The 23,798-nt window shown below is 36.5% G+C and overlaps 2 protein-coding genes across 2 annotated transcripts; one reads left to right on the top strand and one right to left on the bottom strand.

Annotated features, from left to right (window-relative positions):
- Window positions 1–422: 422 nt before the first annotated feature.
- On the bottom strand, window positions 423–3,676 carry LOC107672175 (acylglycerol kinase, mitochondrial-like). Its single transcript, XM_016465268.1, is given in 13 exon segments — window positions 423–928; window positions 1,269–1,353; window positions 1,676–1,746; window positions 1,831–1,928; window positions 2,305–2,490; window positions 2,555–2,580; window positions 2,653–2,732; window positions 2,835–2,904; window positions 3,015–3,109; window positions 3,198–3,251; window positions 3,253–3,351; window positions 3,443–3,535; window positions 3,668–3,676. Coding segments are annotated over 13 exon segments (1,098 nt in total). The 3' UTR covers window positions 423–796.
- An 827-nt stretch (window positions 3,677–4,503) lies between these two features.
- Window positions 4,504–19,178, top strand: LOC107672301 (DNA-binding protein SMUBP-2-like). The gene is made up of 15 exons (XM_016465441.1): window positions 4,504–4,706; window positions 5,073–5,242; window positions 5,541–5,736; window positions 5,972–6,069; window positions 6,179–6,342; window positions 6,442–6,642; window positions 7,712–7,859; window positions 7,964–8,138; window positions 8,375–8,557; window positions 9,130–9,248; window positions 9,338–9,432; window positions 10,618–10,741; window positions 10,984–11,826; window positions 11,914–12,113; window positions 18,925–19,178. The coding sequence occupies exons 1-15, from the start codon at window positions 4,630–4,632 to the stop codon at window positions 18,985–18,987; spliced, it is 2,856 nt and encodes a 951-aa protein (XP_016320927.1). The 5' UTR covers window positions 4,504–4,629; the 3' UTR covers window positions 18,988–19,178.
- The last annotated feature ends 4,620 nt before the right edge of the window (window positions 19,179–23,798 follow it).

Genomic DNA, 23,798 nt, shown 5'->3' with positions numbered 1-23,798 from the left:
GAATGTATATTATTGTACAGGTTGAATTGTCTGGTATTGTGTATATGTCCGATGTTTTTTTGTGAGTTATCTAAGTGTTACACAAATCTTTGTCACAATAACAAGCTAACAGAACGTTGAGTTTTACTCTACTGGTATCACAAAGCACTAATCTAATGCCTCTGTCTTACACACTACCTGTACAGCAATACAAACTAACAGCATGTGTCTGTTGTTTTAAAGCCAGTGATTCTTATTCACTGCCATTTTGAAATAAATGGTTCCTTCTTTTCTATCACGTGCTTTGTTTGTGCAGTATTGGGGGGGTTGTTTTGAGAAAAACAAAACACTGGATTACTTAAAGGAAGCTACAAGATTATCACAAATGCATGGGAAAGTCTATAAAAATAAGCAAAATAAGAAATTGATAGACTTATTGTTGGTCCTTATCTGGTCACACTTACAGTATCATGTATTGCTTTGAGTTTCTTAAGCAAGCTCTTGAGCCATCTTCAATCTTCATGAATCATGATAATATTACGTTTTTGGAAAAAACAACAAACAATTAAAAGTGAACTAGTCTTTATGCTTGTAATATGTTAATAACCTCATCCATGCTGTTGAAAAACCATCAAAATGACAATTTAACTGCCTTTTCATTAAGGTCCATAGAACACAAATTGTTCAGTTGGAGTATGGTGACCTTTATGACAACTCAATGTTCATTTGACTCCACTCTTTGGTGTAACCGGTATGTTTTCCAGTTTTGTCAGGCTCCTCTCCACACTTTTACACAACCATCATCTCGGCACGGTCATCATTGAGCCTGTGCAAGCTGCTCTCTGGGCTCTGCACTGCAAAAGAACCTCAGTTTCCGTGGCAACAGTCTCACTTCCACAGACATTGCCTCATATTCCTCATTGTCAATGTCATAAAAGCCGGCGCCCTCCTGTGGACAGGAGAAGAAAAGCAATAGATGAGAGCAGCTGCAAAACAGCTTACTGTATAGATCAAGGGGAGTCCAAACTCGGTCTGGGAGGGCCACTGTCCTGCAGAGTTTAGCTCCAAGTTGCCTCAGCATACCTGCCTGGAAGTTTCTAAGTAAGACCTACTTAGTAAGTAGTGCCTAGTAAGACCTTGATTATCTGGTTCAGGTGTGTTTAATTAGTGTTGGAGCTAAACTCTGCAGGACACTGGCCCTCCAGGACCGAGTTTGGACCACTGGCTTCAGATCAATGGATGATTACAAAGAAATCAGTTCCCAAAGTTTTTCCAAAAAATATACTGACCTCTGGGAGACTGAGACAAGCAGCATTGGCTTCTATCTGCAAAGCATTTTCTACAGACTCCATCGGGTTCAATGCTTTCTTAGTTCTGTATGACATAAATTATTTTATACCAAAGAAAAAAAAAAAAAAAACCTAGAAAAGATCTAATGGCAAATTAAATTAAATAAAAATGTAATTTTTAAACAATCAAAATACAACACTTATGATAACATTTTATCTTATACAAAGTGCTGAGTTTATTATTATTAAAGTAATTATTGCAAAAAAATGATTTAAAATGTACTTATTTAAATAACTGCAAGTTATTTAGGTCATAGATGTTCAGCAGACAAAAAAGTGCAACAGATTCAACATGAAGTAAACTTTCCATTTCTCCTTTCAAAAGCAGTTTTGGGAATGACACTCACCCCTCAGTGACGAACTGACCAGCTGTGAGGGAGTCTGGGTCCAGAGTTATCAGCATAGAATCAGCCTCACACTGAAGACAGTAGACGACACCAATTAGGATGAAACCTATTACATTTACATTCCCATAAAGAGCAACTATTAAGTCAGTACTCACTCTCTTGACAGGGTTCTTATTGTGTGTGCTAACTGTAAGCTCCAATGTGGAAATGTCTTTGTTCTCCCATCGCTCTGGCTCAGGATCTTTCGGTGGCTCTACCGACAGAAAAGGAATTAACATGTTAGACATCCACTAGGCTCAGCCTCAGATGTCACACCCACAAACTGTTGGTTGAAAGTCTAATGCATCAGGCACACAAACTGGGAAACACTTTGGGAGTGATTGGTTGCTTTACATGTCGGTCAGAAGGCTTTTTGAGCAGTCCTTGGCAAATGCAATTTGGTATGGAGTCCAGACATTCTGCCGTTAGTCTAGAGGTCTTACTATGCAAGACTAGACATCCACAGATACACAAGTCTTGCCCTGGTTTATTGGTTAACAATAAGTCTGAACCTGCTTATTAATATTAGCATACCAATATCCATAAGATATATTCTATATAATTACATATCTGTAAAAGTGATAAAATACCTTGTATAGGAGGATTCCAGTAGTTCTTGAGTCTGCGGTAGATGCGGTAGAGGAGGTTCGGCCGGGGTGGTATTTCAGTGGGAAGGTCAGGTGGACGAGGTACAGGAGCCAGATAGGAGAGGGAGGTCTGTTGAGTCTGTGGCCACTGCTGTAGGAGAGAAGATATTGTGATCAATCCAATATTAACTCAAATGAATGCCTCTATGATGCAACTGAACTTTCAATGTCAATGAAGGACTCCTTTAAATGCGATGCAAAGGGCCAAGGTACCAATAACTTAAATTCACATTAGAAATACACATTTGCATTTTGTATTTATGCTGTGAAAAAAAAATATTATAAGCATACTTGCTAATAGAACAAGCGACATCTCTGAATGCACCCCAACGTAAGCCTAACAAAGCAAACACTGGCTGCTCCTTCTCACTCTAAAAACAGAAATTACACAATCAAAACGGTGTGAAAGAATGAAAATAAATATAGCTGACAAATCTTAATGATTTCTCATTCAAAATGCCTATCAAATGTACTTTTATCTGCAGAACATCCAGTGGAACAGTTTCTCCTCTCAGTATTGACAGGGTTGCTGAGGTAATGTGCCTGAAAAACCAGAAACACCTACAGTAATTACATCTGATCACAACACACATTTCTACATTTAAGCAAAAAAATAAAATAAAAATATTGAAAAGTGAAGTCATGAAACCTACTGTACTTTATTGTTAGAATCTAGATGTAGACTCTGACTCAGAGGGTTACTGCAACCCAGAGGAATGAAAGCAATTGGTATTTTACTGAAGGTCTCCTGTGGTTACAGTAGTTCAAATTCAGAAAACTTTGGAATGTGCAATATACCTTAAACCAGCATTAAAAGAGTTATTACTAGTAACTACCTCATCAGCTCTGCGCAGAAGACCTTTTCAATAATCCCATTTTATGAAGATACTTTTGTACCTCCTGTAATGTCCCATCACCACCAGCAATGATCAGCATATCTGTTTGATACATCAATTCCATGAGCTTTTTTGCCTGGCCTTCATAATCAGTCTTTTACAGGGAATCGAGTAATTAATACACTAAAAACACAAAAGCACCTTTACCAAAGAACCTTAGCACTTTAATCAATAAAGAATGATACCTTCACAATTTTGACCTCCATACCAGCCAAGTGTAAAATGGGAGCTGCATTTTTCTCAAACAAACGATTGGCCTTTCTGCAGAGAAAATGTAACTATGATAACACAAATAAACTCACATAGCTAAAAAAGGTGAGGTGCAATATATAAAAATAAAAAACAATTCAAAATAATTATTAAAACTATAATAGTATCTCAATGATACTAAAATAATGATGCTGGTTCACAGTCCACATATATGATATTTTCAAACTAAATATTCCTTACCCTGGCCTCTATACATGCTTCTCGTCGCAGCACATTATCACTGTAAAAAAAAAGTACTAGAATTAAGCAAATGAGTTTGTAGACATACAGACAGACAGACAGACAGATAGACACAGATGATAGATAGTTAGAGAGAGAGAGAGGGAGAGAAAGCGAGAGAGATAGATAGATAGATAGATAGATAGATAGACAGACAGACAGACAGACAGATAGACACAGATGATAGTTAGAGAGAGAGAGAGAGAGAGAGAGAGAGACAGATAGATAGATAGATGATGATGATAGAAACAGACAGTCAGATATGATAACACAAACCTGTGCTTTCCATACAGCCAATTACCTCCATATAACAACACACACACAGCAAATGTGGACTTTTCCCAGTGATTTCTTAAAGTCCGAAACACTTTCACTACCCGAGCCATTATTGTATATAAACTGTCTTTCTAGATATCCCGATGAAGGTACACTGTTGCGCAACAAAACGAGTGCGAGACAAAACTCAATAATCAATGAGTGTAGATCTTCACCGTTGACAGTCCATCGTTCTCTAAAGCATGACACCGGTGCAACAACAATATTCCTCCTCAAGAGGAATATACGTTCCGCATCAATTTTGTCGTAAAATGTGAATGTTTTATACTTTACAATTGGAATAAAAGTAATTTTATATAACTTAAATCATTTTGTAGTCGTTCTATGTTTTAATAGCTTAACACTATTTCTGTTCGTGACGAAATTATAGTGCCTGGATCTTCTGTACAGAGTGGGATTGAATTTAGAGACGGACCGATTCCAGTGCATGCGCTGTAATATATAAATAGACATGACAGCCTGATGTACACACGTTTGTCATTAAGCACAGTTATTATTTTCTACATTATACTCGCTTTTAGTTATTCATCGAGTTGATTTGACAGCTATGGAGGTTGAAAACTTCGTTTCCAAGACTCTTGAGCTCCTACAAGAAGAGAGAAAAGCTGAATTGGAAGAAACACGGTAAATGGCGCACACACACACGTCTGGTTCCTTGTGGGGTCTCGCAATAGGCGTAATGGTTTTTATACTTTCTGGTTACGTAATGGTTTTTGTATTTTCTATCGCCCTACACCTAAACCTACCCCTCACAGAATTTTTACAATAATAATAAAAAAAAAAAACTAATTCTGTATGATTTATAAGCTTTTGTACCCATGACACAAGTCCCCATGAGTTCGACACACACACATATATATATATATATATATATATATATATATATATGACACTTGTTCTACGTTTGTATTTAGATAGCTATTAATTTCCAAAGCTCAAATCTGTTCAATTATGAAGAACTTCTTGATTAAATATTTATTGTATCGTCAGAGCATGGCAGGAGAATTTATCTCCCAAGAATTTACAGCACAAAGGAGTGTACCTGCTGAAACTTCAGATCACAAGCCAGCATACTGGCATGTATGGCAGACTTCTGGTAGTTTTTGAACCCAGGAAAAGTATAGGACCCTCAATTCTGCCCAGCAACACCTTCGGACCTGGTGAGACGTTCTTATCTATTGAAGTTTACTACTTTTTCCATACCTATATTTATATATAATTTTCTTGTGTTTGTATTCTTTAATAATTGCACTGTCCATGGAGCGGACCTGACTTACATTTCACTGCTGGTCATATATTCTCTATATAACCATGTATGTGACAAATACAAAATCTTGAATCTTGAAGTACTTAATTTCATACAATACTCTTAACGAAGCCTCTGACCAATGAGCCACTGCACTTTTTAACTCCAATATTATTTACTATTATTTACTATCTTTTGTACTCTGCGTACAGGTGATATTATAGGTTTGTATCAGGCAGAGGGTCAGGATCAGCCATCTCAGCTGGGTTCAGGTGTGGCGACACGTGTTACTCAAGCATCACTGACGGTGGCTTTTGATGACACGCAAGACGGTATGAACTTGGACAGAGATGGACTTTACAATCTAATGAAGCTGGCAAATGATGTGACCTACAGAAGACTGTCAAGGTATTTACGTTTATCAGTTCATACAGCTAGTATCATTAAATATTAGTTTTTTTCTAGACAAACTTAAATCTCTCATTTTTAGGATGTTTAAAGCTGCTACAGTAGTTAAAATTAGTTTGATGAAATATGCTCTATATGCACAGGTGTATTCATTTTGCATTTGCATTATGTTTTTGCACATGTAATTGTGTGAATGAAACTGTTGATGTATTTGTGATGTATTTCATACTTGCAGTGCCTTAAAGTCTTTAAATGGATACAGCAGTGGTCCTGCGTCTCACCTGATCAGTGTCCTCTTTGGTTACTCAGAACCAGGGATATTATCACATCAGCGTAAGCACATACATGGAGTGACATGTGAAAGGGATCTAAAATACAGCCAGGAAGAACACCTTACCTAGTACAATGGGGTCTTAGCCTGTTTGTATTTCTTTTATCGCAGACACACTGGAATTTAGCAACACTGGGTTAGATAATTCTCAGAAAGAGGCTGTGTCCTTTGCAATATCTCAGAAAGATGTTGCAATCATACATGGACCACCAGGAACTGGCAAAACCACTACAGTGGTTGAAGTAATCCTGCAGGCAGTAAAACAGGAACAAAAGGTGAGCAAGATAAACTCTTAATCTGGTTAATTAAGGTATAAATTATTTGATGTGGTATAGATGCAGTATTGTGGTGAACATCTAAGTAAATGTTAACAGGTCCTTTGCTGTGCTCCTTCCAATGTGGCTGTTGATAACTTGGTGGAGCGCCTGGCAAAGAGCAAGGTCAAGGTTTTAAGACTGGGTCACCCAGCCCGCCTGCTTGAGTCGATTCAGAAGCACTCACTGGATGCGGTCCTTGCACACAGTGACAACACCAACATAATTTCTGATATTCGCAAGGACATGGACAAAGCTTTTGTAAGATTTTCTTTTATCATAAATGTTTTGAGCTGCCTGTTCAAGTGGTACAAAACGTGTTTCAGCCACATTTGAATGGCATTGCTTTAGATACAATTTATTTCAAAGAACAATACCACAAGCAATTTTTTTAGGTGAAACATTTCACAAAAATGTTTATTGAAATTAATAATAATAAATATACTGTTCAAAATTATGGCTAGCATCATTTTTTACAGATGCTGCTTGGTTTTGTGCTGTGAAGTTCACACGTTTTAAAATGTGGCCCTATAAAAATGGACTTATGTAATAATAGTCTAAAAATATACGTTTTTTTTTAATGGAACAGTTTATCGAACCTTCAGACAAAATCTAAAAAAGTTTTTTTATGTGTTTTGTTGAGTTTCATATTTGATGCATCAGATTTTATGATTCAAATAGCATGATATAGGAGAATATGGAGTTCATATTTTATTCAGAGGCCCAAACTGGACAAAAATATGCAATTTGGTGCAGTTGCTGACATTTATATGGCCAAAAAGTAAGATAAAATATTACTAGGTTGTAATGCAAATCTTTGTGAAAATAAAACTGACTACATACATAAAATGCATATAAATATCAGTTGTGACTCTATAACTGCTTGTGTCTTAGTATGTCTTAGTAAGATGACATTTAAATGCTTAGTTATATGATCAAAGCTCTGTAGTTTTAATTGTAGGAAGCAAAACATGCAATACAATGATGATTGAGAGATGTGATTTGATACTCACATTTAACATGATTTTTCTAAAAGTGATATATGGATAATCAAGTAAAGCACAGTTGCTTCAGTTCAGTAAGTTTTCATCTTAAAATATTACCAACAATATAAAATAAATGTAAAAATCAGAAATTTTACAGCAAAAATACATGTGTTCCATGACCTGAAGTGGACCATTTTACAATTATACTAAAAGGTCTGTCATGTAGACGACTGTGTGCAACAGGTTTATGAGGAACATTTTTAACATGCTGATAATTTAGAGACCTTATAAATTTGCATATCATATGAGTAAAAAATAAATGAATAAATAAAATGCATTGACAGAATGAAATGAAGAAGGCTCGAGACAAAGGCCAACGGAGCAATCTGAGACTGGAAATCAGGGAACTGCGGCGAGAGCTGAGGACCAGGGAGGAAATAGCTATCACTCAGATCCTGAAAAGGGCCGATGTTATTCTAGCAACTAACACTGGTAAGTAAACCTTTCTTAGCAGTCATCGATTTTTATTACGGATATGTTTGTTTGTTTGTTTATGCCTGATTTAAACTCAGATATGATTGATTTGTGTAATATAGGAGCCTCTGATGATGGTCCTCTCAAACATCTTCCTAATGATCATTTTGACCTGGTGGTGATTGATGAGTGTGCTCAGGCTCTAGAGAGCAGCTGTTGGATCGCTCTGCTCAAAGCACGCAAGTGCATACTGGCTGGGGATTACAAACAGCTGCCACCCACGATCAAATCACAGAGGTATGAAGGAAAGGGGAATGTATTTTACGGTTGTGAATTATTTGGTTTATGGTATCTATTCTTGATGAGCTCTTAAAATTTTTTATTACTATTATATACTTAATCAATATATCCGGTCAATATTTCAGATTATTAATGTTTTTTATTACATGAATTACATGAATGTTTTGTTGAAATGTACTCGCATAATGATAAAATGTTATCCATGTAATAAATGTTATTTATATCTTTCACAGTGCTGCATCTAAAGGCCTGTCTGTCAGCTTAATGGAGAGGCTGATAAAGAAATATGGAGACCCAGTGGTTCGAATGTTGACCACTCAGTACCGTATGAACGGTGCCATCATGCAGTGGGCTTCAGAGCAGATGTATGAGGGCAAACTGATTGCACACCCTTCAGTGGAGAAACACTTGCTTAGGTGTGTAATATAAAATATGTTAAACGTTTTAATTTGCAATGTTGGCCATGTACAGTACCAGTCCACAGTTTGGGATGAGTTGCAAGTTATTCAGCAAGAATTGATTAAAATGGATCAAAAGTAACAGTAGCAAAATTTATAATGTTACAAAAGATTTACATTTTTATAGTATTTTTTTACTTTCCATTCATCAAAGAGACCTGAAAAAATGTATCACAGTTTCCACAAAAATATTCAGCATTGATAATAATAAGAAATGTTTCTTGAGCAGCAAATCAGCATATTAGAATGATTTCTGAAGGATCATGTGACACTGAAGATTGGAGTAATGAAAATTCAGCTTTGCCATCACAGGAATAAATTACATTTTAAAATATATTAAAATAGAAATATTTCACAGTATTTACTATATTTTTTATCAAATAGATGCATCCATGGTCAGCATAAGAGACTTCTTTCAAAATCTTATCTTTCCCAACCTTTTGAATGGTAGTGTATATTTTAAGTTTGCTAGCAAACTTCTATATATAGAGGAATATAAATATGAAGATAACTGATTGCATCTTAAACAGAGACCTGGCTGGTGTTGCTGATGTTGAGGAAACCAGAATTCCCCTTCTGCTCATTGACACTGCAGGCTGTGGCCTGAATGAGATGGAGGATACAGACGAGCAGTCCAAAGGAAATCAAGGTTGATGTCAGCTCCAAACACAATTTTAGTTCTTAATTAAGCCATGAAATGCCTTCTGAATGTTGTTTTTATTCTCTAATACTCCACAGGAGAGGTAGACATTGTGGCTCTTCATATAAAGGCACTTACCGAGGCTGGCGTTCAAGTCAAAGACATTGCGATTATTGCACCCTATAATCTCCAGGTGAGGTACTTTTCAAAGAACTGATGTGTAAAAGAGCACATGCTTTATATAATGTATGCCTGTAAAGCAGTGGTCGCCAACCCGTCGATCGCGATCGACTGGTAGATCTTTATCACTGTCCCAGTAGATCCCGAAAATAACAGTAAAATAAGTACAAAAATGCATTACATTTCTGGGGTTATATTAATGTATCACTGAAGGGAACGGTCTTGAGAAAAGTTTCGATGGCAATGGCATTTTCTTCTCCTCCGTATAAAGCGCGGCTCTGCTTTGTTTACAGCGGTAACCAAGGAAACGCTTGCGGTCGTTTCATAAGCAGTGTTGCCAAGTCCGGGGTTTTCCCGCGGAATTGGGCTAACGTTACTTTAACACTGTTGCCGCGGGTTGTTGTTCATGTCCGCGGGTTGAAGCGACCCCAATAACGTGATATTTATCCCCTGGAATGCGAATTTTACTGGAAGATCCCCGCCGAAAAACGTGTATTTTACGCATGATTTTATCCCCAGAATGGATTTTTAGAGGGTAACTCCCTCGAAACGCGATTGGACTAGTTTTATTGCGAAAACCTGGCAACCCTGTTCATAAGCGCCACCTGCTGTCAGAGAGTGCGTCTCATTCAGACCTGCTGTTTTTGTTTCGTGCAGATGTTTTATGTAGCAAATAAATAAATAACACCTAAAGTCAGACCATTCTTTTTGTTTTAAATCCTGAAATTAATCTAAAATCAAATCAAAAACAACTGCCCGTGCAGATCGTGATTAAAATGCAGTGGTTGCCTCTAATTTCAAATGGCTAGATATTTTTGTTTGAAGCCAGTTTGTTTGTTATAAAGCAAATAGCCAATAAATAAATTTGCTTAAATATCAGTATCAGAATCAGCCAATTTGCTAGTTTAAAAAAAAGAAAGAATGAAAAGAAAATCTGAATTCTGAATCAGCTATGATCGGCTCATCACTAATTAATTAAAATACTAAGTAAAAGGCCTCAAATTTGAAGTACAATCTGGGATGTCTTTTTCTATCAATTCTTCAATAGGTAGATCTTGTCTTTCATAAAGGCCGAGGTCAGGGATCTTGGGCCTAAAAAGGTTGGTGACCACTGCTGTAAAGCAATGCCTTCGCTGCTGTTTCAGTATGAATAGCAGTCGTGCATTTAAAAAAAAAAAAGTGATTTTGTCTGTTTAAGGTGGATCTTTTGAGACAGAAACTGTCCCATAAATATGCAGAGCTGGAGATCAAGTCTGTTGATGGCTTCCAGGGCAGAGAAAAGGAGGCAGTGGTGTTGTCATTGGTCAGATCCAACAGGAAGGGTACGCCAGAGATTGTGCTTTTAGTAGATTCAATTTGGCTGATTTAAAGGAACACTCCTCTATTTTTGAAAATAGGCTCATTTTAACTCCCCTAGAGTTAAACAGTGATATTACACTCTAGGGGAGTTGGAAAATGAGCCTATTTTCAAAAATAGTGGAGTGTTCCTTTAAATATAAATTGTTGTCATCATTTATTCATCCTCATGTTATTCCAAACCTATATGTGAACATATACTCCAAAGGTGAGGTTGGATTTCTCGCTGAAGACAGAAGGATCAATGTGGCTGTGACTCGTGCCAGACGCCAGCTTGTGGTAGTGTGTGATTCTCAGACTGTTCGAAAACATGACTTTCTCAAATCCCTAGTGGACTATATGTCTGAACATGGAGAGGTTCGTACTGCCTTTGAGTACCTGGAAGACTGTGTGGCACAGAATTACATCCGTGATGAAAAGGACAAACAAACCAACAGCAAAGATGCTGCGTCTGCAAAACAGAAGCCCAAGAACCAAGGCAAGAAAACAGAACAAGAACAGAAGAAAAGTGCAGACAACAAAAGTGGAGGAGTGAATCAGTCCAATGTTCAGCCTGAGCAACATAAAAATACCAATTCACACCATCCTAAACCCAAAGATGCTGATCAGAGAAAAGAGATAAAGGAGCAACTTCTGAACTTTCTGAAAGACTCAAGCAAGACAGAGCTACAGTTTCCTTCCACGCTAAATTCTCACGAGCGTCTGCTAGTCCACGAGCTCTCTGAAGAAATGGGACTGAGGCATGAAAGCCAGGGAGAAGGGAAAAACCGTTGCATCACTGTGTCCCGACCTCCATCAGGACTAGAAAAGTCAGTGGAGCCCGAACAACCAGACGTGATTGCATGTACAGCAGCGAAGCTACAAGAAGAGTTGCAAAAAGGACCCTCACAGCCAGCTGTTGATCTGAAGAGCCTACATTTGGAGCGAATGCGCCGGGAGCAGGAGAAACGAGAGGAGAAAAAGCAGCAAAAACAACAGAGTGTGAGATGGGAACCAGATTCTAATGCTAGTAAAAGCCAATCTGTTAAGAAACCCAAAGGAACTTCCAAAGGTTTGTGATCTATATCCCAATTTCTGAATTGTTTCAATACTTTCATTCTCTGTTACACATCATAGTCAATATGTGTTTCTTTCATAGGAAACACTAAGATAAAAGCAGGAGCCACAGATATAGCTGCAGCTGCCATGCCAGATGACGATTTTGACGGTCTCATCAATGCTGTGGTTAAAGCCGACAGCGTTTGTGGTTTCGTGAAGTGCAAAGCCAGTGTCCTGACACTTGGGCAGCTCTGCCTCTACTGTAACAGACAATACTGTCTGAGTCACCATATACCTGAGGTAACTTGCTTTTTATTTTATTTTAAAGGGGTCATATCATGAAGAACCAAATTTTGCTTTATCTTTTGAAACAAGTGAAGAGTTCATTTGCAAAAACTGACAACTTTTTGAACAAAAAACAAATTTTTTTTTCCTTTCAGAAATCACGTTTTTTTTATTGCGCATTACAAGTAATATAAATCAAACTGCAGTTGGGTTGTTTTGATTGAGTAATAATAACTTAAACAAATACAGGTAATTTACAAAATTAAAGTTCATTGAAAGTATGTTTTTTTTAACATATTTAAAGTTTGTTTTATAGCAAAAGCAGATAACTCCCAACAGTCGTTATTTTGGCAAAAGCAGATAACTCCACATTTCATGTTTTAGAGTAAAAAAACCCACTCGTTTAATCTTTGTAATCTCCTCAGATGACAATGTAGATGCCTGACAAACGTTGTTGTTGTTGTGATCATAAACTGTATGGATGTGATTACACGCAATACACGAAGCTTTTCCCTCGCCATTGTAACGCGCTGCTTTTGCAAGGTTCCGTGAAAACGTTTCAGCTTTTATTTTCCTTTGTCGCCCTGAAGAAGATATCACCGGTTCATCAAGTTCGTCGAAATTATCCATCCTCGATCACTTTTAGTCAGCTTTGATGAGACTCCTTTCAGCTAGCACATCTTTTCAAAGTGAAAGTAGCCTTGTCACCTGACCTGAATACAGCGCGCTGATTCGCTAAAATGGACTTATCGGTTTCTGTTCAAAAACAACAAGGGCGCTTGTCAGCTTCTGCCGTAAAACGTGAACTCGCGATGCCTTGAAATTGGACAAAACCGGCTTTTTTGACAAAACATATTTAGGGTTCAGATCGCGCTATATGTGGAGAATAATGCAGCTGTTAGCAGCGAGTACTGCCAAGGCGGCTCGTGCAGTGTTCAGGGTTATCAGGAAGCTGCTGTTTTTTCCCATAGCTGATGGTGGTGAGTTCATCTTTGATGATCAAGTTAGGGTGTGCCGTGTTTGGATCAAAATTGACAGAGCCTGGAAAAAGCCAAACCTCCTCTCATGATTTTGCATAGGCCTAGTCAGTGTAGTGTAGTGATTACTAATTATTTTAGCAGGTTCTTTACATATATCAAAATATTTACAGAATCTGTTGTAGATATTTATGATATTTATACATTCAAACAATGTGAAACGCATCTTAAGATGTCCAATTTGAATACACGAAAATGCAAATAAGATTTGAGATCTATGACACAAAGATATTAGTTTCAAAATACTTGAAATATAGTGAAAAAGTCATATGGACTAGCCCCTGATGTACTTTTGTAATGAAAGGGGTACTTTGGGGACAATTATGCTAAACACCTCATTTTATGCTACATGTAAGAACAAAAAGTGAGTAAACAATGACAGATTTAAAGTACTTGATGTACAATTGTGTACATACAGTAGTGTCTTTCCATTCTTTTCCAGACCACATGCTTTAATGATCCAAGGTAGGCTACTGAAGGACATCTATAAGTGCCTTTTTTTTTTTGGATATTCTGTTTCAGGAGCAGTGTAGCTAGTCCTGTAATAAATGCATTATTTGTTTATTGTAGTGTGAAAAGAGAAAACTGACAGACTGCTTAAATTGAAAACCATTGTGTACAGTACCGTTTTATTGCCTCCTTACATTCCTGTAGGTAGAGAAAATGTAAAAATGGCATTATTGTAATCATTTGAACCAAACCATTTTATGACTTCGTAGAATGCAAAATATTCACGATTTCTTACATCAACAACGGCTTAGGGCTGTTCACACAGAACATCTTGAGCTCCACTTGACACTGCGTAAAACAAGGTGCTCATGTGCGAGACGCAAAAAACAGGAAGAAGCGGTGCAAAGAGGCGCATGTTTACATCGAAAAAGTGTTTAAAATAGGGCAATTAAAACACGTTCTGTGTGAACCAGATGTAAAACAGTCAAACATGATAAAGGAATACGAAGACAAAGGAAAATAAGAAGACCAATGAGCTTTTCGCCGCTGCAGTGAGCTGAGGTAAAGTTATCAACGGGTATCATGGCTCACAGTACCTTTACGTAAAAATAATGGGTAACACTTTATAACTTTAATAAATCATTAACAAACTTAATATAATGCTTAATGGATCATTAGTTAATATATGTTAAAAGAGTTAGAAACGTGAGATAATGTTCTTGTTAATGTTTGCTAATACACTTATTAAATATTAGATGATGTTCAAACAAATCATTATTTCATGTAAGTTCAAATGCTTACAAATGTCATTAAACTTTCAATTCCATATGATCAAGCACTTATTAAAAATCGACAAATGATTTTAACAGATGTTATAAAATGATTATTGATAAAATGAGCTTTTGTTAATGCACAACACTTTTGCTGCTCTCGAGGTGTGATCCGGGTAAGGTTAGGGACAGGTTTGGTGGTATGGGTAGGTTTAGGGGTTGGTTAAAGGGTCAACAGTGTGCAGGGGTCAATTTGATTACTATAAAGGAACATGGTCCAATTTGTTTTATATTATATTGTTTTGATAAATGAGCAAGTATTTTCTTTTTTAAAAAATGATTTGTTTTCCCCTGTTTATTTATGATTCAAGGAATATACAAAGAGTAGTATACTAATGTGAGTGTCGAGGCAATAAAAACTTTTTTGCACTAAGATTACAATCTGTTATGTCTTTAGCACGCATTTAGCTAAACTTATCCAGCCACCCTTTACACAAACCTTGTTACATTAGCTAAAAGTCCAATGACCATAAAGATACTAAATGATTAGTAATCATTTATAAACATTTACAAATGATGAATAGTTTCAATAGTTTTAGATTGGCTACTGCAAAAACATGAACAAATGATTAAGAAATGATTAGTAAAGATGTGTGAACGGTAAATTCAGGTCTTTTGGGACACTTTTTACCATTGAGATGACTGCTCATAAAGGTATTAATGATTAGTAAACATGTATAAACATTTGCAAATAGTTTCCACTTTAGATTGGGCACTGCAAAAACATGAACAAATAATTAATCGATTATTTGTTAAGATGTGTAAATAGAGGTCTACACAACAAACAAAGACCAACGAATGAAGAGCATACGAACTGAAAGTTTACTGACATTTGTAAGCATTTTAATTTACATTAAATAATCATATGTTAATCATTAGGTAATGTTTCGTAAGTTCATTAGTTAACAAGAACATTATCTCATATTTCTAGCTATGTGAATATATATTAACTATTGATCTGTTAAGCATTATATAATGTTTGTTAATGACTTATAAATTAAAGTTATTATAAAGTGATACCAAATAAGGGTTTAAAAGCATATTGACCTTTAAAAATGTCAGATCATCTGCTATTATGATGGGTTCTATGTTTTTGATGATCCCAGAGAGCTCTTCAATGCTCTTATTGACCTCCTCCAGTTTCTCTCTGACCATTGCAGTCTTGCTCTTTCTTTCATTTTGAAGTACCATGAGTCGAGCTGCCTCCTCCTCTTTTTGAATGTCTTCTTTTTGAAGACATCCGAGGCTAACTTTAGAGCCAAATTGATTGGAGGCCTGGATGAGCGCTCTGTACAGTGGCACAGAGGACATTGCCGTGTTCCCATACGGTCCCAGTGTGTCTGAATGCAGGTTTTGCAGAAGCTATGTTTGCAACTCAGCATGACGGGGATATCGAAGACCTCACAGCACAAAGGGCACTGTAGATCCTCCATAGTGAAAGAACATTCTTCAGCCATCGGTGGTGAATTTGCAAATCCAAAAGTCTTTCTCAGGTGTTTAGAAAACTTCCAAGCTGAAAGTATAGTGCAGTGCGACTGGGATAGACCGGTTTGACCTGATTTTTAAACTTTCAGATAGCGACTTCTCTAAAACAAGTGCTGTGTTACTCGAGGACATGTGTTTTCATGGCTAATTATAGCTTGGGTGTTTTGTTCATGATGAGGCATGCCGTTTTTAATTAAAAAGACACTTCATCAGAAAACAAGCTGCAAAAAAATTATTTTATTAAATATTTACTAGAAAAAGTCCATTGAATATATATTTATATACAGGACTTCTCTCAATTAAACAATGTGTTCAGTCTCATTTTCAGAAGATTCTACCGCGTAAACATGCTGCAAGTATTGTGAAGGACGAATGTGGAGAGGTAGTTATGAAGTGTTGACAACCAGGATGTGAAACCACTTTACACAGCATGCAGTTAGTAAACAGGGAAATTAGCTTAGAATAGGACAAAGTTACTATAAAAATGAAAGTAAGGTAAAAGAGAAATAAATAAGCAGCATTTTTACATATTGCTCCCATATATTAATAAGTTCAACAAGAAATCTCCATGTCATGTTGTTTTTATTATTTATTTCTAAGAATATGCCTGATCACATTAAACATTGCGAACTGTTCCATTGCAAATGCCTATATGCTTGGGACGAGAGTTATAGCAAAATGTATTATAATTTATAAATGTATGTCTTTGGATGTGTTTTATTTGTATTTTATTATTTAGTTATGGAATAATTAAAGTTGCAAAAAAAAGAAGGTCAGAAGAAACATGCACAAGACCTCAGATTCTATCTGAAGTCCTTGCAAAGTAAAATGATGAGAAATCAATGTAGCCGTTATGAAAGGTTAGAGAATTGTTAGTTAGCCATTTACAAAATAATATGAATATTCATCAGATGATAAAAGAATCTGTCATCATATATGTTGATATATGTTAAACTGATAATACATATGGCAATTTGCTTACATTTATTTTTGATTGAAAAATGAAATGAAAGTGCCCACAAAGAAATAAAGATAAAAACCAACTTTGGGCTATTCTGATTAAACATACTCAAATAATTTAGTGCTATACATGTTAGAAAAAAGGTATAAACAGTTTGTGAATCTCTGAAGATTTTAAGAAAATAAAGGAGATTAATTATAAGGTTTTAAAGCTGATATCAGCAAACTACACTTCTACCTGCACATACTATAAATGTACAGAATAAAGAAACTACTTTTCACATTTTGTTGATTCAACGTAAAAGAAATGAATTCAGCTGTTATCAGAAACATAGTAATGCTGTCCTTATTAAAATACATAAATAATTGTCATAAATAATTAACAAAATTCATAATTGGTCAAGTTAATAAGTTGAACACATGCCCGTTACTTCAGAATATTACAATTCACGAACATGAGGCAGTTAGAGACATTTGAGTTTACTACAATCTCAAAACAAACCTCAAACAAACTCAAACAGAACAGCATCTCTCAGCATATCTTATAGCGCTGACAGAGAACACCTTTACCTTTTTAAAATTTAATTGATTGTAGCATTTATGAATTATTTACACAATCTTGAAGAAATTGATTAGAGCTTGAAACTTGCTTGAAAATCACTTAGAAAGCTATAAATGTTTAAAATATACATGTTTTGTTCTGTTTAGCTGTGATAATAGAGCAATAATGTCCATTAGGAAACCATGTGATATGTAAAGCTCTCACCTCTTTGATGAATATCCTCACTGACAGGACAGCAATGCTGCATGGTCCAAAAGGCTGTTTTTAATGTTTCTGTCTTACACCAATGCAGCATTATAAGGTCAGTTCAGAGAAATATCCGTAGTCTTTCATGACGTCTCTGTGTTGAACTATTCCCATATCCTGTCATTTCCACATTATTCCCAGTTACCATAAAGACAGGATGGAATATACCGGAAACTCTTATTTTGTCCAGTTAGAAAGCTTGCTGAAAGAAGGCCCAGGAACTTTTGCTCCCAGACGGGTCACTGTGATGGGATTCTGCCATTTTGTCCAAGGCGGGAGTGTAATCTCATACAAAACCCAGCTTAACTGAGGAACGATGACATTTTGGACAGCCCTTTGTGCCGTTTGTCTGCAGACACCTGCATGTGAGAAAAGAAAAGTGAGCGACATGATAGCTGATGGCCACAGAGGGTAATAAACATACAAATACATACTTGAGGTGGAAAATGTGAGAGCAGGGCAAGGCCTGCAGCTGCTGGTTCCTCTCTCCGATAGACTCCCCACACATGCCACAGTAGAGCTCTAGCTCTTCCACACACTGCAGGAACTTCACCACCTGCTCTCTCAACTCATCCTGCTGCTCCTTACAGCGGTAGATACCTTCACACAGACTGTGCACCTTCAGGATACACAGCTGGAAGAGAAGTGCACAGAGATAGTCAAATACAACGCTAATATTAATATTATTAGAGAACGTGTCTTTATCTTCCTGGTTTAATGTTATGTCATCAAAGCGCCACTGCTTCAGAAGCAGTGTTGAAAATGAAATGTTCGTCTCTTATTCTAAAATAGATGCATCACCTTGTTTCCAATCGCCTCGGCCAGATCATGTGCTCTTTGCAATGAGTCCAAAGCCTGTGACAGTATTCAAATTATAAAGAAATAATCATAAACGGATGCCATTTAATATATATAAAACATCGATCACAAATGTTCATCTATACAATAGAGGAAATAAAGGTTTCAAAAGTGGCTTTTCATAGTGATGCAATAGAAGAACCATTGTGGGTTCCCCAAAGAACCTTTCTGTGAATAGTTCTTAAAAGAGCCTTTTTTTTTTTTTTTGCTTAGTGTGAAGAATATTTTAATAATCTGAAGAAGCTTTTCCATTTTAAGGAAACTTTTTGTTTAATGGATATGTTCCATGGGTGTTAAAAGCTTCTTCATGGAACCATAACTGCCAATATAGAACCTTTATTTTTAGGGAAACTACACAATCAAATCAGTTTCCTGACCTTATCGTATTCTTTCTGCAGAATCCAGCACTTCCCCACACCAACGTAGATGGATGCTTGTCCAAGGCGGTTGCCAATCTCTGATATTATGCACATGGAGGACTCATAGCGAGGGAATGCTTTCTGTATTGAAGGTGGGCACACAAAGAAAAGCATCATTGCTATAAGCAACACTTATGGCACTCTTGGTTGACTATTTTGCAGTAGAACTCCAAGATTAATCGAAAAAATTGCTGCCGCAATTAATTCTGAATAGTGTCAGTTATATAATGCATATTTAGTTTTTGCATCATTGAACATAGCTAATTATAAACAACTTGTTTCGGATGTGAAACCTTCAAGAATGTTGTATAGTAATGTAAATGTTATCAATAAAAATGTACTAAACCCAATTCAATGCTAAAAGAAATAATTGACAATTATGATTTTGGTCATAACTGTGAAGCACTATTCTGCAATGATGTGTAAGTGGGACAGTGACAAAAATTGTTTGTATAACAGTTATGTGCTAAATGCTCTAGTAATAGCAATATACTGAAAAAAAGCAGTAGAACGTACATCAACATCTTTCTGACAGCGATGAATATCAGCAAAGTTAAGCAGACACAATGCCTGAAGGGGCCGATCTCCATGCTGCAATGCAATCTTCATTGATTCCTGAGAGACATAAGATCATTTCCAATATTTTAAGGAAACATGTATGTGTGTTGTCCTCCACAGTTTCACAAATACTTTTCAAACAAGGACTACATATAGACTACCAGTCAAAAGTTTGGAATAATTGAGTTTTTTTTTAAGTCTCTTATTCTCACATGTATTTATTTGATCAAAAATACAGTAAGAACAGCACTATTGTGAAATATTACAATTTAAACAACTTTTCTATTTTAATATATTCTAAAATGTAATTTATTCCTATGATGGCAAATGTGAATTTTCAGCATCCAGTACGCCAATGATTAGTGTCCTTTGGAAATCATTCTAATATTCAGTTATCAATTATTATTCATGCTCAATTTTTAATAATGGTTCTTATTATTATCAATCCTGGAAGAAGTTAAAAATAGATTAAAATAGAATCAGTTATTTTAAATTGCAATAATATTTCACAATATTACTGTTTTACTGTATTTTTTTATAAAAATAAATGCAGCCTTGGTGAGCATAAGAGGGTTCTGTAAAAAAAAAAACATCATTATTCTACAGTTTTGACTGGTAGTGTATGAACCAACAGCCCCCATTCATACAACATACAAATCAAAAAGTTGCGTGACAGCTGGAACATGGCCTGCATTAATCCCCACTGTTAGACGTCTGTAAATCACTCTTGCAGACAGGACATTGTGATGCTCACAGTCCAAAGCAATGACTGACTGTGATATTTCTCTCCTCGTCATTAGCGAGAGGCTAAGGGTAAGCTCTGCTCTTCATTAACACTCCTCTCAGACGGCACCTCAGCAGGATGGACTGGCGTATTTTTATCAGCCATAGTAAAGGGGGCTGGTTGAGGGGGCTGGCACAACTAGTCCTACAAATAACTGCACCTGTCAGTTGTGCCATGGCTCGAGCAGCAGACAGTCAGAGGCCAGGGTTTCGCCAAGGGGACTGATAAATATGATCAACATGCAACATCCTGGGGGATTAAGGTGATGCTGCCTTAAATTTGTCCAGGTGACCATTGACACAAGCTGTTTCCACATTGCCTTTTTTGTTTTTGGTGCACAGTACAACATATATGCACCTTCATTAGTCATTTAAAAATGGTTGACGTATCATAATTAGATGTTTGTACCTCACAGCATTCCATTGCATCTGCTAAGCGCATCAGCTTCTTGTAGGCCACTGACATATGATACTGGCTCATGGCACGGTACTTGAGACTCCAACCCTTACCATAGTCATTCACGAGTTCAGCTGCTTTGCAAGGAAAGAAGAGCGCTTTCTCATAATCCTGCAACAGCACAAAATATGCAGTTATGGACACTTATTAGAAGCATAAAACAAGCTGAACATAGGAACTCTCATGCATGGTCTTTAAAGAACGTTGATACAAAACAGCTACCAAATATTAGTAAAAATTTCCACAAATTACTCAACAATTCTGGAAGGAGTCTGACTGATGCATTTACTAGTAAGATATTTCAAGTCAATGCATAAATGCTTAATTTAATTTATTTGTTTTAATTTAAATATATATGAATATAAGAGTATGTAAATCAGAATGCTCAAAGCAACCAACCACTCAAAGTTGATAATTTCCCCTGTGGCAGGGAGATATAGCTCCGCTACTGCTAAAAGAGGCTGTCTTATTATTGCTCCTAGTAGTGCTGACATTCTCTGCATGCCTCTCCATCACATACTTATTACAGCAGGCCTTCCTGGGAATCCAGGGGATTTGCTCTCTTCAAATCTCTGGTGTCAAGGTGAGTACAAATGTGGCATGCCTATATCTAGCCATTGGATACATTGTACATAACATGTAGGCAGTTTGTTAGTCATGTAAAAACTGCTTTACTCTGTCACTTAAATAGAATTTAAATGACTGCAGGCCAAAGGGACATTAAACAAATACTTAGTATACAGTCTTTGGCAGACAATGAGGATACTTTGGGTTTGCTTCAGTAAATATATACACTACAGTTCAAAAGGTTGGGGTCAGTAAAATGTTTTTCAAAGAAATTAATAATTTTATTCAGCAAGGATTCATTAAATTGATCAAAAGTCACAGTGAAGACTTGCAAATGATTTCTATTTCAAATAAATGCTGTTCTTTTAAACGTTCTGTTCATCAATATCCTAAAAAAAGAATCACGGTTTCCACAAAAATATTAACCAGCACAACTGCTTTCAACATTGATCACCCAATCAGAATATTAGTATGATTTCTGAAGGATCATGTGAAACTGAAGACTGGAGTAATGGCTGCTGAAAATTCAACTTTGCAACACAGGAATAAATTACATTTTAAAATATGTTAAAATAGAAAGCAGTTGATGAGAAACATTTTGATCAAATAAATGCAGCCTTGACTCTTTAGAAAGAGACTTCTTTCTAAAACATAAAAAAATCTCACCAACCCCAGACTTTTGAACTGTAGTACCAGTATACTACTAGATCTCAAACCTGATCTAAAGGCTAGTTTTTTAGACAAATATAAATTGTGCAAATGATTTTCCATTCAAAACTATTTATTTATATAAACTTAGTTCTAATTTAGGTAGACAACAAGTGTCAAGCAAAAAGTACCCAACAGGTGTCCTTCAATACTGTTGAAGCATCCTAGAACGCACCTATTGAAGTTGGTTAAGAGAATGTGTGTACAAAGCTTTAATCTAGACAGAGTTGTGACAGATTTTAAAGAAGCTTAAGTATAAGATTTTTATGTTATTTCTTAGGTCTGATGACTTCACTATTATTGTAAAATGTGTAATAGTAGGTGTGTCACAAGCAAAATAAGAGTGGTAGCAAGCCCAAATTATATGCCTATGTAATTTTTTCTCCAAACTTAAGTAGGTTTTAGTATTGATACCTTAAGCTGGATGTAGAAGTTGCCCAAACTGCAGCAGACCCGGCACTCCAGCATCTTGTCATCGTTGTTGTGAGCATATCGCAGGGCCTTCTCATAGCTCACTAAGGCCTTTTGGAAAACGCTAAGGCCCAGGTAGGCATTGCCCATACTCAAACACACTTGCCCGTTGAGCTGTAGGCTAACAGTGGTGCCCTGCATGTTTAAGCAGGTCTCACAATATGAGGCCGTCTTCTGGAATTCACAAAGCTTCTCATTGCTGCGTGCCAGGTTCAGGTAGCCCTCTGTCAGGTAGTCCGGGTCCTCCATCTCTCTGGCTGTGTTTATCTGAGCTAGGGAGTACTAATGGATGGTTGCATGTACATGGGGACATAAAACAATAAAAATTAGTTAATTGATAAAACTATTTCACAGAAATCTAAAACTACAGATAGTTAGCATTCAAAATAAAAAAGTTCTGGTGTTCCCCATCCTGTCGCAACCTGATATAATGCTAGACAAGACAAAAATTTTAAATTAAAATGGTCTTCATACCACAACAGATATCAATCATACTTTATTATTATTATGTGAGAGCTACAGTTGTTTAAACACATCATAGTGCAAATGAAGTCTTTGCTGAACTCGGGAAAGCAGGTCCCTCTGCAAGGAGGTTTGTCAACAAGATGCTCGGTGCTGAGGATCATATTGCATGCATCTCTCCTTACCCTCCATGTAACTAGTTACATATTATATGCATGTTCCGCATTATTCGAATTGGTATATATTTCTGTACATCAGAAATCTTCGTCACTGAGGTTACAGACAAATTAATGCAAATCATATGCATATCATATAGCAGATATCAACCTTTAAAGGGATAGTTCATTTACTCAACCTCATTTTGTTTCAAACCTGTATGACTGACTTTCTTCTGTGGAACACAAAAAAAGTCAGTGGGGTCCAATGATGTTTTCAACCTCACTGACTTTCATTATATGGACACAACAGTTTTTCAGTTTTCAAAATTGTCCTCGTTTTTGTTTTCCGCAGAGGAAATCAAGTCATACAAGTTTGGAACAACATAAAAATGATCATTTAACAGTTGACTCCACTCCATGTCAGTTGATGGAATACATATGAATCAACTTTTTTGACAAACAGTGAAAAAATATCAATGTAAGGAAGCAGGAGGTTGAATGCATAATTGGCTCTTACCTGTAGCATCTCCTTGTATTTCCCCATTTCTGAATGTGCTGTGATCAGACAACCTAAAACTCGAAATTTCCCCCCAGGATCAGATGTCTTCCTTAACACTTTCATCCAGACATATAAAGCCTTTTCTGTGTCATTTGACTGATAAAGCTTCAGTCCCTTCTCAATCTGCTGT

Source organism: Sinocyclocheilus anshuiensis, unplaced genomic scaffold (genome assembly GCF_001515605.1).
Source record: "Sinocyclocheilus anshuiensis isolate Anshui unplaced genomic scaffold, SAMN03320099.WGS_v1.1 scaffold997, whole genome shotgun sequence".
NCBI classification, from domain to species: Eukaryota; Metazoa; Chordata; class Actinopteri; order Cypriniformes; family Cyprinidae; genus Sinocyclocheilus; species Sinocyclocheilus anshuiensis.
The sequence above is the reverse complement of the archived record's forward strand: the minus strand, read 5'-3'. Positions and strand labels throughout refer to the sequence as shown.